At 49.6% G+C, this 15638-nt stretch overlaps 1 protein-coding gene and 1 long non-coding RNA gene across 2 annotated transcripts in view; one reads left to right on the forward strand and one right to left on the reverse strand.

Moving 5' to 3' along the window:
• LOC308678092 overlaps positions 1-15638 on the reverse strand; it is a 400336-nt gene that overhangs the window by 305508 nt on the left and 79190 nt on the right. The window lies entirely within an intron of this gene.
• LOC308677832 (GTPase IMAP family member 4-like) lies at positions 3762-7506 on the forward strand (the record flags this gene model as incomplete). Its single annotated transcript, XM_081344529.1, has 3 exons — positions 3762-3881; positions 6383-6428; positions 6863-7506. 3 exons carry the CDS (start codon positions 3762-3764, stop codon positions 7504-7506), a joined length of 810 nt encoding a protein of 269 aa, XP_081200655.1.

Here is a 15638-nt window from a genome sequence, read left to right on the forward strand (position 1 = left end):
TAGATAGATAGATAGATAGATAGATAGATAGATAGATAGATAGATAGATAGATACAGAGAGAAAGGGAGGGAGAAAGAGAAGAAGAGATGATAGATACAGTGATATATAAAAAGGTAAAGGTTCCCCCGCACATGTGTGCTAGTAGCTTCCGACTCTAGGGGCCGGTGCTCATCTCCGAAGAGCCAGCGCTTGTCCGAGGATGTCTCTGTGGTCATGTGGCTGGCATGACTCGACGCCAAAGGCGCACGGGACACTGTTACCTTCCCACCGGAGCGGTCCCTATTTTTCTACTTGCATTTTTACATGCTTTCAAACTGCTAGGTTGGCCGAAGCTGGGACAAGTAACAGGTGCTCACTCTGCTATGCGGCACTCGGGATTTGACCCGCCAAACTGCCGACCTTCTGATCGACAAGCTCAGCATCCTAACCCACTGAGCCACCGCGTCCCTCATAGATAGATAGATAGATAGATAGATAGATAGATAGATAGATAGATAGATAGATAGATAGATAGATAGATGATAGATATGATTAGATACAGATAAGATGATATCGGGATTTGACCCACCAAACTGATCCACAAGCTCAGCGTCCTAACCCGCTGAGGCACCGTGTCCCTTTTACAGTTATATCTATATCTACATATATCTATATCTATATATGTGTATGTATATATAGATATAGATATACATATACATATACATATAAATATACATTTGTTGTTGTTAGCTGCGAAGTCGTGTCCGACCCATCGCGACCCTATGGACAATGTTCCTCCAGGCCTTCCTGTCCTCTACCATCTTCTGGAGTCCATCTAAGCTCACGCCTACTGCTTCAGTGACTCCATCCAGCCACCTCATTCTCTGTCGTCCCCTTCTTCTATTGCCCTCGATCTTTCCCAGCATTAGGCTCTTCTCCAGTGAGTCCTTCCTTCTCATTAGGTGGCCAAAGTATTTGAGTTTTAGCTTCAGGATCTGGCCTTCTAAAGAGCAGTCAGGGTTGATCTCCTCTAGGACTGACCGGTTTGATCACCTTGCAGTCCAAGGGACTCGCAGGAGTCTTCTCCAGCACCATAGTTCAAAGGCTTCAATTCTTTGGCGCTCAGCCTTTCTTATGGTCCAACTTTCACTGCCATACATTGCAACTGGGAAGACCATAGCCTTGACTATACGCACTTTTGTTGACAGGGTGATGTCTCTGCTTTTTAGTGTGCTGTCTAGATTTGCCATTGCTTCCCTCCCGAGGAGCAAGCGTCTTTTAATTTCTTGGCTACAGTCCCCATCTGCAGTGATCTTGGAGCCCAGGAAAATAAAATCTGTCACTACCTCCATTTCTTCCCCATCTATTTGCCAGGAATTGAGAGGGCCAGATGCCATGATCTTGGTTTTCTTAATGTTTAGTTTCAACCCAAGTTTTGCACTCTCCTTCTTCACTCGCAACAAGAGGCTCTTTAGTTCCTCTTCACTTTCTGCCATTAGAGTGGTATCATCTGCGTATCTTAGGTTGTTGATGTTTCTTCCGGCAATCTTAATTCCAACTTTTGATTCATCTAGCCCTGCCTTTCTCATGATGTGCTCTGCATATAAGTTAAATAGGCAGGGCGACAGTATACAGCCTTGCCGGACTCCTTTCCCAATTTTGAACCAATCAGTGGTTCCGTGTCCAGTTCTCACTGTTGCTTCTTGGTCTGCATATAGGTTTCTCAAGAGACAAATAAGATGGTCTGGTATGCCCATCTCTTTAAGGACTTGCCACAGTTTGTTATGATCCACACAATCAAAGGCTTTAGCATAGTCAATGAAGCACAAGTAGATGTTTTTCTGGAACTCTCTAGCTTTCTCCATGATCCAGCGTATGTTAGCAATTTGATCTCTAGTTCCTCTGCCTCTTCGAAATCCTGCCTGTACTTCTGGTAGTTCTCGATCCACATACTGCTGGAGTCTAGCTTGTAGGATTTTAAGCATAACTTTACTAGCATGTGAAATGAGTGCAATGGTGCGATAGTTTGAACATTCTTTGGCACTGCCTTTCTTTGGAATTGGAATGTAAACTGATCTTTTCCAATCCTGTGGCCACTGTTGAGTTTTCCAAATTTGCTGGCAAATTGAGTGTAGCACTTTTACTGCACTGTCTTTTAAGATTTTGAATAGCTCAGCTGGAATACTGTCACCTCCACTAGCTTTGTTGTTGCTCAGCTTTTCTAAGGCCCACTTCACTTCACATTCTAGGATGTCTGGCTCGAGGTCAGTGACCACCTCATTGTGATTGTCAGGGATGTTAAGCTCATTCTTGTATAGTTCTTCTGTGTAATTTTGCCACCTCTTCTTAATCTCTTCTGCCTCTGTTAGGTCCCTCCAATTTTGGTCCTTTATCATGCCCATTTTTGCATGAAACGTTCCTTTCATCTCTCCAATTTTCTTGAAAAGATCTCTGGTCCTCCCTATTCTATTGTTTTCTTCTATTTCTTTGCATTGTTCATTTAAGAAGGCATTCGTATCTCTTCTAGCTATGGAATTCTGCATTTAATTGGGCATATCTTTCTTTTTCTCCCTTGCCTTTCGCTTCCCTCCTTTCCTCAGCTATTTGCAAAGCTTCCTCAGACAGCCATTTTGCTTTCTTGCATTTCTTTTTCTTTGGGATGATTTTGGTTGCTACCTGTTGTACAATGTTGCGAACCTCTGTCCATAGTTCTTCAGGTACTCTGTCTATCAGATCTAATTCCTTAAATTTATTTGTCACCTCTACTGTATATTGAACAAGGGATATGATTTAATTCATACCTGACTGGCCTAGTGCTTTTCCCTACTTTCTTTAATTTAAGCCTAAACTTTGCAACAAGAAGCTCATGGTCTGAGCCACAGTCAGCTCCTGGTCTTGTTTTTACTGACTGTATAGAGCTTCTCCATCTTTGGCTGCAGAGCATATAGTCAATCTGATTTCTGTGTTGAGCGTCTGGTGATGTCCATGTGTAAAGCCGTCTCTTGGGTTGTTGGAAAAGAGTGTTTGCTATGACCATCGTATTCTCTTGACAAAATTCTATCAGCCTGTGCCCTGCTTCATTTTGTACTCCAAGGCCAAACTTGCCTGTTATTCCGGTTATCTTTTGGCTTCCTACTTTAGCATTCCAATCCCCCATGATGATAAGGACAGCATTTTTTGGTGTTAGTTCTATAAGGTGCTGTAGGGCTTCATGGAACACGTCAATTTCATCCTCTTCAGCACTGGTGGTTGGGGCATAGACTTGGACTACTGTGATACTGAATGGTTTGCCTTGGATTCGAACTGAGATCATTCTGTCATTTTGAGGATTGTATCCCAGTATTGCTTTTCCTACTCTTTAATTGACTATGAAGGCTACTCCATTTCTTCTGCGGGATTCTTGCCCGCAGTAGTATACCTGATGGTCATCTGAATTAAATTCACCCATTCCTGTCCATTTTAGTTCGCTGATACCTAAGATGTCGATGTTCAGTCTTGTCATCTCTTGTTTGACCACGTCCAGCTTTCCTTGATTCATGGATCTTACATTCCAGGTTCCTATGGAGAAAAAATCTTTACAGCATCGGACTTTCCTTTCACCACCAGATACATCCACAGCTGAGCGTCCTTTCGGCTTTGGCCCAGTCGCTTCATTCTTTCTGGCGCTACTAGTACTAGCCCTCTGCTCTTCCCCAGTAGCATATTGGACGCCTTCCGACCTGAGGGGCTCATCTTCCAGCGTCATATCGTTTTGCCTTTTGGTACTGTCCATAGGGTTTTCATGGCAAAGATACTGGAGTGGTTTGCTGCCGGGAACCCGCTGCTGTGCAGCCGGGTTGAAGGGAACCTGCTGCTTGAGAACAGCCAGGTTGATGGGAACCTGCTGCTTGAGAGCAGCCAGGTTGAGAATTATTAGCTGCTGGTGATGCTGGGCAGAGGCTGCTCCTGCCCAGGGTTGGCGTCCATGAAAGAAGGACAGAGATCTCTTGGGGTGAGGGCTCCGCTGCTCCTGGGATGAACACCGAACCACGAGGAGCGGTGGGCCTTGTTTATTTATAGTAAAAGCAACCAATCATATTTTATTATTGTTCAAATGAACCAATCATGATTACACACGTGTTCTTCTAAACCTATCCTGAAAGGACATTGGTGTTAATAGTAGATTCAAATACAGTAATGACCAATCACCTGCAGGAGGCGTCAGAATTTGCCTTATATGGAATAGCCAATGGTGTGAAAGATTCTGTGCCCTTATATGGCTGTAGCCAATGACATCTCTCCTAGGTTTCTTTGTTTACTTCCTTATACATGATTCACTGAAGACTTTCCATGGTAGAAAAGTACTAACCAGCTTCATGTATAGGAACAGAGATCATGGTTATTCCAACAGTTTGCCATTTCCTTCTCCAGTGGATCACGTTTTGTCAGAACTCTCTGCTATGACCTTTCCGTCTTGGGTGGCCCTGCACGGCATAGCTCATAGCTTCATTGAATTACGCAAGCCCCTTCGCCACGACAAGGCAGTAATCCATGAAGGGGATACATATATATATATATATATATATATATATATATATATATATATATAGAGAGAGAGAGAGAGAGAGAGAGAGAGAGAGAGAGAGAGAGAGAGAGCGCCAGCGCAAGGGAGAAAGAGACCTTCCCCAAATGCCTGGCCTCCTTGCCGTCGTCCCCCCCAACTCAAGAAAGGACATGGAAGCTTTTCAAAGGAAGAAGGGGGCGGTGGGGGAGGCAGGTGTGATGAGCATCCTCAGTAGAGGCTGCTCACCCGGGGTTTCAGGGGATGCCAGAAAGAGATGCCCCCCCCTCAAAGGAGTCCTTCCACCCTCCCTGTCCTGTCCCCCCCCCATTTTTCCTTGGGGCAGAAGAGGAGGGGTGACAAGGTGTTGTCGGAAGCAAAGATTGGGGAAAGCATAACCGTGGGGGGCAGCAGGGGGGGGAAATTACCTCGGGATAGGTAATTCAATCCTGACCCCCTCAGAGACACCCCCCCCCAGGCTCGGTGAAGAGCAGCCAGCAGGGCCAAAGAGGAACTCCGGGTGGGGAGGGGGCTGGAGGGATCTCACTAAGGGGGGGAGGGGGCAAGGAGACTCCGCCCACCCTGAGTGCCCCACCCACCCAGAGAAATACGACCTGTAGGCGGCCCATCCGCGCAGTGGGTGTCCAGCTGGGCGTGCCTCTGCTTCCCATCTCTATCCCATCCCCGTGGCTTAGGACTTCGGATCGCAGAGTTGGAAGGGACTTTGGAAGTCACCTAGTCCAGCCTCCTGCTCAAGCAGGAGACCCTTGCAGAATCACAAGCTGGGAGGGACATCAGAGGTCATCTAGTCCAACCCCCTGCTCTAACAGGAGACCGTTACAGAATCATCGAACGACAAGAGTCGGAACAGACCTCCAAGGTCATCTAGTCCAACTCCCAGCTCAAGCAGGAGACCGTTACAGAATCACGAGCTGGAAGGTACCCCGGAGGTCTTCTAGTCCAACCCACTGCTCAGGCAGGAGACCCTCTACTATTTCTGCCTCTGACTCAGCTGCTCTGGAGCGTCAGGTTCTAAACTGGGGCGCCCCCGTCACTTTCTTGGTTCCCGCAGCGGCTTCTTTCTTCCACGGCACAGCCAGAATTAAGGCACAGTTGGGGCACAGAGTTCCCAAACAGCCCAGCTGCGGAGCCGGCTGGGTCAGCCTAGAGCCCTGATGCGGCAGTGGCTGATGGGCCATGGTGGGAGAGGGACGAGGGGCTTGTGCCCTCTGGGAGAGACGGCTGGCCATTGGGGAAGGTGCAATTGGGCAGTGCTTGGAGGCAGAGATGGTATAGATTGGGAGTAGGGAACCTTGGCTCATTGATGACTTGTGGACTTCAACTCCCAGAATTCCTGAGTCAGCATGGCTGGTTCAGGAATTCTGGGTATTGAAGTCCAGAAGTCATCAAAGAGCCAAGGGTGCCTACCTCTGCTATAGTTTCCCACTTGAGCAGGGGGTTGGACTAGAAGACCTCCGAGGTCCCTTCCAGCTCTGTCATTCTGTAAGGGTATCTATCCTGCTTGAGCAGGGGGTTGGAATAGATGACCTATGAGGTCCATTCCACCTCTATTCTCAATGACTGATTGCAGTGGGAACGGCTGAAGGGTCCTGGGAAGAGGGCCTCTACAGCACAGTGTTTGGGGACCAATGCCTACGTTTCCTCAAGCCCCCAAAGTGTGTGTGGGGGGCAGAGAGAAATCAGGTTGACTCTACCTCAAGGGCAATGAGGAGGGGGATGACTCTCTTTTAAGACCCCCTCCAATTCCTGTGTGTGACTTCTGGGGTGGGGGAGAGTTCCTGGCAATTTCTGAGCAAGGCAAGTTTCTTCTTTGGTGTGACTGGGTTTCTCTTTTCACGCAGAAACATCCAGATTTGCGCTGTGCGGCTTGTCTGGAAAACATCCAAGGTAAAGTCTTGGGCCCTGGGCGAAGGGACAGGCTAGGATGGCTGTACACTGCTGATGGGAGATGAGAGAGAGACACACACAGAGGCAGATGATAATGATGATAATAATGATGATGATAGCTAGAGACAGACAAAATAGATAGATAAGTAGAGAGTGAGTGAGTGGAAAGTCAGAAGATTCAGGCAGTTCAAATGAGTATCATGATTTATAGCAAGCTTCAGTTCGCTACAAGAACCTGACCTACTAAGGGATCAAGGGAAATGAGCGGGAGATAAGAAAGGCATTCAAGGTGGACTGGATTTAGATCTCATGTGGGCACACAGGGATTCGTGACTGATGACGCCTTTGACCCCTCCCACGGGCACAGCCTGCTCATCTCCTCCAACCCTGCTGACCAATCCCCTTCGTCTCTCCCCCCCCGCTTTGGTTTGTAGGGCAAGAACGGAGGATTGTCCTGGTGGGCAGAAGTAACAGTGGGAAGAGCATGACAGGAAACACCATCCTGGGAGGCAAACACTTTGCATACGGCATGTCCTCTAAGCCAATGACGATGACTTGCCAAAAGATGGAGAAGAACTGGAATGGCCGGAATATTATGGTTGTTGACACTCCTGGCTTTTACGACACCGAGGTTTCAGAGAAGGAAACTGCTGCTGAGGTGAAGAAATGTGTGAGCATGTGCAAGCCAGGTCCGCACGTCATTCTGCGGGTGATACGTCTTGGCCTTTACTCCAAGGAGAAAAAGGAGATCAGTGAAATCTTCAACTTGAACGCCAAGAATTACATGATCGTCTTGTTCACCCGCAAGGATGACCTGGAAGCAATGAGTCTGGAGGACTTCCTATCCCAGTGTGATGACTTCCTTAAGAAACAGGTAGAGCAGTGTGGACACCGCTACTTGGCCTTCAACAACAAGGCCAAAGGAGAAGAACGGGAGGAACAGAGGGCCGAATTGATGACCATGATTGATCAGCTCGTGTACAAGAACAGACATGCTCCTTGTTACACAGAAGACATGATGAATGAAGATGAAGAGCGCTATAAGAAAAGCAAATTAGCCCAGTGTTCTATTCAGTAACAGACACTGAAAGCCTCTCTGCTGGATCCTCTGCTCCATGGGGGCAGCTCTCCCAAAAGCCACAGCCCTGCGTTTCCCCCTTCTTGCTCTGAGTTCTAATCCAGCCCTCACGGGGAGACCTCCAGAGAACTCCAGTCAGAGATTTGTGGCTGACTCTCCCTGAACCAATTCCTTCCCAGAATCCGCTTTCTTCCCTCAGATGAGAGGATCTCCTTCAGTGGGAGGATCCTGCCCCCCCCAGTATCAATTGGCCCCATAGCTTTATAGTCTCCCATCCTGGACCCTTTGGAAGGACACTCTCTTTTGGGCTTCCAGTCTCTCAGTCCTTTGAGGTAGAGCAGGCCAGGAATCTACCAACACAAGAAATATTACAGCCCGACCTGATTGGTATAAATGACAGCAGGAGAATCTTGAAAGTGTCTCACTCCCGCTGGCACCAAAGCGCATCAAGGCAAGGCAGCCTTGAGGGTCATTCTCACCCTTTCCTGCTTTCCTGGGGAGAATTCATGTTTTCCTAACAGCTGCCTGATATATTCCTTCTTTCCATTGGGCAACAGGGAGTCAGCAGGGAGGGCATTTCTGTGTCAAGCAAAGATCTTATTAAAACATCTCTTTGCTTATGAAAGAGGCTGTGTGTGTGTTTTTTGGGGGGGAGTGGGGAGTTGGGAAGACGGTTGAGGTTGGTCCACTCAGCCTAACCACCTCCGTGTCTTGATGTGCTCAAAAGGTCTAGTGGAAAGCATCTCCCCTTCACTTCTGCTGGCACCAAAACGCATCAAGGCAGGGCAGCCTTGAAGTTCTTTCTCACCCTTTCCTGCTTTCCTGGGGAGAATTCATGTTTTCCCAACAGCTGCCACATGTTTTCTTCAAGGCCGTCTCTGTACTCTTCTATACCGCCGTCCAATGGCGAATGTGGACTCACGAGGGAAGTCCTGTCTGTTCTTATTAAAATCTTCTTATCAAATCTCCTTTTTGCTTAAGGAAGAGGCCATGAGTTTTGAAGGGGGGATTTGGGGATAATGGCCGGGTCGGTCCCAGGTACAAACAGGGAAATGAAATGGGACCTTGTCTGGGTTCCACCCGGGCGCAGCAGGGAGAAGGCGGGTCTTTCCGCCAACTGTTATCTGTTCCTCGGTTTCATTTTTGGTTGCTTCTCAAACATTAAACCTCCTGATTTCTCCGGAGCTGATGGGCGTGGGGGCCAGCTGGGGAGGGAGGGGTCCCAGAGCCCAGGTCATGGTCCAGCCTTTCCTTGGTTTCTCCTAATCTTTGCCCATATTTGCCTCGCCTGACAGATTTGCAAAAACTTTGCTACCTGCTTTATCTGTCGGTTTCCTTTACAGTAAACTGTGCTCCAGAGTTCATTAGCCATTTGTGCAGGCTGGTGGGGTGGGGGCTGCTTTATCAGCCCTGTTCTGCCCCCACCCCCCACCCCCATGCATCACCAGGGAACACTGCCATTTATTTGTCCAGCTTCCGACCTCCCGTTCATAGGGAACGTGGTGTAGGAGGTCGTAGCCTGGCAGCTGCCGAGGGTCCTGGGTGAAACGGGTCCTTGGGACTCTTTCGGTCAGCCATCTGTGGAACGGCCTGCCACCAGACGTAGTGGGGGCTCTGTCACTGGAGACGGGACAGCCATTTGTCTGACCCACCCCACCAGCTTGCACTTATACAAAAGGCAGAGGACTCGAACTCTGGAGCGCAGTTTACGGCAGAGGAAAATAATAGATAAAGCAGGCAGCAAACCTTTCGCGAAACCGTCACACAAGGCAAATATGGCCAAACATTAGGAGAAATCAAGGCAAGACTGGACAATGACCTGGGCCATGGGACCCCTCCCTCCCCGGCTGCCCCCCACACACCCATCAGCTCAGAGAAATCACAAGGTTTAATGTTTGAGAAGCAATCAAAAGTGAAATCCTGACACCCCCACCCCCACCACGAAGGGGGTGTGTGGGGAACTGTAGGTGGGGGGCGGGGCGTGGGTGCAATTAGCATCCTCAGCAGAGGCTGCCTGCCCAGGATTGCAGGGGATGGAAGAAAGAGCCCCCCCCTCAAAGTAGCCTCCCACCCACCACCACGCCGGAAAAATTGCTGCCCGGTCTGCCTGGCTTGGCTCCTGTGTTTCCTTGGGCCAGGAGGGGCAGAAGTGGGGGTCAGGCTGATGCGGGAAGCAAAGGTTGAGAAAAGCCTAGCCAGGGGGAGAGGAGGGGGGGGAACTGGCAGAACACCTGGGGAGGGTGTTCTGCAGAAAGGACTGAGGATGAAGTGGGGGGGAAGGTTGCATTTCAGGAAAGTGTTTGGGCTTCGAGTTCAGGCAGGGGGCGTCTCCATTTCTTCCTGCCTTTTTCTTCTCAGTCTTCTGCCTGCTGTTGGAATTTTACCTCAGGATGTTCCTGTGCTCCCAACTGTCTAGTCTGCTCCTGCAGGAGGCGATCTGCTCTGTGATTGGTTGCCACAAAGTGTGAAGGCGGGGTCTCCCTCTCTTCCCGCCTTTTTACTTCTCTGTCTTCTGCCTGCTGCTTAGTTTTACCTCAGGATTGTTCTGTTTCCGAATGTCTTGTCTACTTATGCATGAGGCCATCTACCGGTATCTACTGTTATGTTTCGGGTTCAGACGAGCAGGAAAGACGCCAGGCAGATGAGTACAGAATAGTTGCTTTATTCATAACTGGAACTGTACTGAGGGTTTGGGATATCCAGGGCTTTTTTTCTCATAGAACGCTCAGAACGGAGTTCCGGCACCTTTTTTGGATGGAACCTTGTAGGGTAGGCAAGGCAGGTTTTATGACATGTGCGAGTTCTGCCACCTTTTTCTTTTACAAAAAAAGCACTGGGGATATCAATGCACTCTTTATATAGTCTCACATACTCTGAACAAACAGAGTATTGTAATTCCCTTTTCTTTGTTTGAGAAATAAAACAATGGCAGACCTGCAGATCTGGTGTCGTCTCTCCTTCTCCTTTGCCTTTGCCTGCTGAAATGGGCCTGGGGGGGGTCAACCGGGGGTCTTCCTCACCCTTCCTGTTGACCAGTGAGGGAAGCGGGTCCTCATCTTTGAAGATCCTCCTCCACCTTCTCAAGGAGAGCAGGATCCTGCCCCAGAGCCCCTCAACCCAGCCCCACGTCCTTGCCTTCGCCCCAGTACAACCCAGTTTCACCAGTATCAAAGGGGTGTTTCCCCCTTCAGCTGAGAGCATCCCTGGTGGGTGAAGTCTGTTCTGCACACACGAGGGCAAATCAGCGCGTTTGTCATCCTTTCCGTTCAGTCCAATTAGCAAAAAAAGACTGGTTCTTTCCCCCCCAAGCGTATACTTTATTGAAAACAAAGGGGTTACAGATGAGAGCAGGGGTCCCCAACCACCCAATCTGTGGACCAGTACCAGGCTGCGGCATGCCAGAAACCGTTCCGTGGAAACAAGCAGAGTCCCATCCGTGGGACGCAGGCAACATGTGAAACCATACTCCTGGTCCGCGGTAAAACCTCTCACCAAGAAACCAGATACCCGGTTCCCTAAAGTTTGGAGGGCTTTTTTTTGCTGGATCAGAGCAGGCAGACTCTGTTGGTTTGGCGCCACGATGATGCAATGAACTTTCCCTTTTCCCCTGGCCAACCCCTCCCCCCTGTGTTATCAGTCCACGTCCAATTAAAAGTCCTCAGGGTGTTTTGGAAACCGACCCTGTGTTTGTGTCAATCAGGTCTGCCATCTATCGCTGGAGGATGGGGCAATCCATACCTGCACGTGTACGTCAGGGGAAATTGGGAGGCGGGGAATGAATGACAATCGGACACTGATGGACTGACCAAGGGCAGGGTAGGGGGGGGGTGGAGCAGGGAAAGGAGGGCGGGAAAGGCAAACTTTGCGTGGGAATAATCAGATCCAGCTTTGCTTACACTGTAACTGCTGGACTTTAGGAAGAGAAGCTTTCGCTTCAAGGAATGGAGTCGGTCTTTCTTTCCGAAAGGTCTAAATTGGGGTGAGCCTGACACATTTTGAGCTTGGCATATATTCTCTCACGGATTTCCATCACTTAAGCCAGAGGAACCCAATCTTCCTGGGTTGGCAGCCCATTGGGAGAGTGAGGGGCAGGCGCATTATGCGTGTGTGAACATGAATGTCCGTGCATGTGCACACAGGCCGCGAGCGTGCACGCCATGCCACTCTCAGCGACGCTGATATCTGTGTGAGGCTTGTGACGACGGCAATGCCAGGCTCACGGTGATACAACTACTGGAACAAAGATCGTACCGGCACCAACCCTGGGTGAGGCTCACACCACGGCCTGCATGATAGTAGCAGCAACAGTGGAACGAGAGGGGTGAGCACGTGCACACAGGCGCGTGCACTGCCCAGCTACTCATGCGGCCTGGTGGCCAAGAGGCCATGGCCCGGTAATGGGCTGCAGCCCACAGGTTGGGGACCACTGTACTAGTCCAACCCTGCACTTGAGCAGGAGACACTTACAGAATTACAGAATGCAGAGCTGGAAGGGACCTTGGAGGTCTTCTAGCCCAGCCCTCTGTTCAAGCAGGAGACCCTTACATAATGACAGATTTTGAAGTGACCGTGGAGGTCTTCTAGTCTAGTCCCTTGCTCCAGCAGGAGACCGTATACTGTCTCAGAGAGGTGATGGTCTAGTCTCTTCTGAAAAGTCTCCAGTGATGAAGTGCAAGAAAAAAAAGAAGGGATAGAGGGAGGGAGTGAGGGAGAGAGAAAGGAATAGATTAGATTAGATTAGATTAGATTAGATTAGATTAGATTAGATTAGATTAGATTAGATTGGATTGGATTGGATTGGAATGGAATGGAATGGAATGGAATGGAATGGAATGGAATGGAATGGAATGGAATGGAATAGAATAGAATAGAGTCCTACGGGAGAAGGGCGGTATATAAGTCTAATAAAGATAAAGATAAGATAAAGATATTATTACTTTTCTTCCGGTCCGCCAAACAAGAAAGATCGGTAACTTCTGCTTTAGAGATTGCCTTACATAAGGACTCACCTCAGCTAACCGCCCAAGGAAGCAGAACTCTTGAAACCGGCATCATCTCAAAAGAAGACTTTTTATTTGGGGTTAGTGACAGCAGGGAAGTCAAGGCGAGATCTGGGGAAAATCCCACTCAAAACGCCCTAGTCAAAGTAGCAACTTTCCTCCTCCCGCCAAAGTCAGAATGTCCGTTTGAAATCCAGCCGGTCCACGGGAGGCGACGACGCATGGGTGACTGGCACAAGTTGGTCCACAGCTCAAGGTCTCCTCCAGCTTCTGTTTCTCCCGCAACCATCTCCCTCTCAAGCGGGCGGAGGCGGGAGAGGGAAAGTCGAAAGCGAAAGTTATCCCAAGCCAAAGCAAATCTGCCCCTCTCCCCCCCTCATCCCAACAGAACGGCAGGCCCCAAAAGGGGACACATCCGCAGGGGAAAGAATAAGGGTTTGGGGGAATCTGACCGAAACCTGGGGTCTGAGATAGGCAGCCCGGTTGTATGTACCAGGCTGCTCCCCGGTTCTGACCGTCGTGAGAGGGCGGGATTCGATCTGTCCCGGGGTTTCCCAGCTCTAGTGGCAGTGGAGCTGGGCTGGCACTCTGGACATTCTCCCTTTTTATTTATTCTGAGATCCTCCCGTTTCGATCTGGGTTCGCCTTGTTGTCTTTTTGCCGGACTTGTTTAACAACCACCATGTGTCTGACTTATCCAAGCACGGTTTTGTTCACCCTCAGGGGGGCCCCCCATCCTGGGAGCGACCCGCCTTACTCTTTACACCTCCTCTTGATGAAGGGCCCGATTGCCGGGACCCTGAGAGATGGTTGGGCAGGGGCAGGGGCCTCCAGTATAAATTTAATAAGAGGCCCCTGATTACCTTTTTAGCTAAATTTTTTGTAGGGTTAGGGAGGGGGGAGGGTTGTGGTTGGTTGGAAATGGGGGGTAATCCACCAATCGCTGGTCAGGCCAGGCCTGGGACAGATCGCGGTGGGGAGGAGCTGGAGTCTGCTGCCTCCGGAGCTCGGGAGCGGGTCGTGGGACTCCCTATTCCCACGACGTTAGGGAATGGCAGCAGGTGTAGAAACAGAGGGCCGTATCGATGTCTGGGAGGGCATCTCCGCTATTTACAAGCGGTGAGGCGCTCTGACCCTGTCTTCACCCCAAGGCTCCGGGAGCGAGGATGTGCAGCCACCTGAGCTCCGGCTAGTGTACCTGAATGCCAGGTCCGTCGTTAATAAGGTTCCTCTTGTCCGGGATCTGGTCGAGGGTGAGCATGCGGACCTGGCCTGCATCACGGAGACCTGGTTGGGCCCAGAGGGTGGTATCCCTCTGGTTGATCTTTGCCCACCAGGCTTCCGGGTGCTACACCGGCCTTGGACTCAGGGTAGGGGTGGGGGAGTGGCTGTGGTTATGAGGGAGACCTTGTGTCCGCAGGAGGCCACCGTTCTTCAGATAGCTGGGTGTGAATCTCTCTTACTGAGGTGTGGTCCTAGAGCGCAGTTGGGTCTGCTGCTGGTGTACCTTTCGCCTAGTCGCGCAGCAGCAGCCCTGCCTGAGCTTCTCGATATCCTCTCGGGGCTGGTGATTGAGTTCCCCAAACTCATGGTTTTGGGTGACTTCAATCTACCATCCCTGGGAAGATCATCTGAGTTAGCTCAGGAGTTCATGGCTTCCATGATGGCCATGGACCTGACGCAAGTAATTCATGGACCGACTCATGTGGGAGGTCACACCCTGGATTTGGTGTTCCTATCTAGATGGTGGTTAGATGATCTTGGTGGGGGCTCTCCAATTGCTATGCCCCTGTCATGGACCGATCATCATCTCCTGCGGCTGGTCTTCCGTTTTGCCACTCCCCACCGTGGCGGTGTTGAGCCAACTAGATGGTTCCGCCCCAGACGCTTAATGGACCCTGAGAGGTTCCAGGCAGCACTGGGGGCCCCACCTGCCTCCTCTGCTCACAGCTCGGCAGATGCCTTAGTGGAAGCCTGGGAAAGGACGGCCACAGAGGCACTTGACCGAGTTGTACCCTTGCGGCCCCTGACCCGGCGCAGACCCCAGTGGGCTCCATGGTTTTCCGCGGAGCTCCGGGAGATGAAGCGTTGGAGACGGGGCCTAGAGAGCGGTTGGAGGTCCAGCTGATCTGAATCCGACCGATTGCGACTAAGAACCCATATTAGGTCTTATCTCGCAGCGATGAGGGTGGCGAGGTCTAACTACTTCGCTGCCCTCATAGCGTCCGCAGATAATCGCCCGGCCGCCCTGTTTAGGGTGACCCGCTCCCTCCTTAATCAGGAGGTGAGTGAGGAACCCTTGCAGGGGCATGCCAAGGAGTTTAGTCAACATCTGTTGGACAAAATCGCTCGGATTCGGACTGGTCTGTTGTCTGTTATTGTCTGTTAAGAGGACAATTTGATAAATTAATGGCTGACCAAGTGGCAACCAATCTGCGGTTTGCCAGGCATAATACTTTTTGCAACGCTAATAAACCAGGTAGATGGTTAGCTTATAGATTGAGGAAAAAACAAAGGGCTTCTAATATAGACAAGATTGAGCATAAAGGTAGGGTTGTGTTTCAACAGGACCTTATCAAGGACGCTTTTGTGGATTTTTATTCTAAATTATATGCTAAGGAGAAAATTAATGAAAAAGACATTGATATATATTTGGAGAATGCTAGCATCCCGGTTCTTACGCAAGTACAAAAAGAAGGGATTAATCAATTGATTACAGAAGAAGAAATTTTTACAGCAATTAAGGAATTGAAGGTGGATAAAGCACCAGGTACGGATGGTTTGACTGCGGCCTATTACAAAAATCTACAAATAGAGATGATAAAACCGTTAAAGGTATTGTTCCAGACAATCCAGAGGGGGGGAAAGGTGCCACCGTCTTGGAGAACAGCTTTTATTTCTTTGATTCCGAAGGAAGATCAAGATGCTACTCAAGTTAAAAATTACAGACCGATATCGCTTTTAAATACAGATTACAAGATATTTGCTAAGGTTTTGGCTAATAGACTGATGAGGGTTCTGCAACAGGTGATTCATGGGGACCAAACGGGGTTTATTAGTGGTAGGCAAATGAAAAATAATGTGAGGCATATAGTTGATGTGTTAGAGTTTTTGGAAAGGAACAACCAGATA

The sequence above is a fragment of the Vipera berus genome, assembly GCF_964194415.1.
Source record: "Vipera berus genome assembly, chromosome: Z".
NCBI lineage: Eukaryota > Metazoa > Chordata > Lepidosauria > Squamata > Viperidae > Vipera > Vipera berus.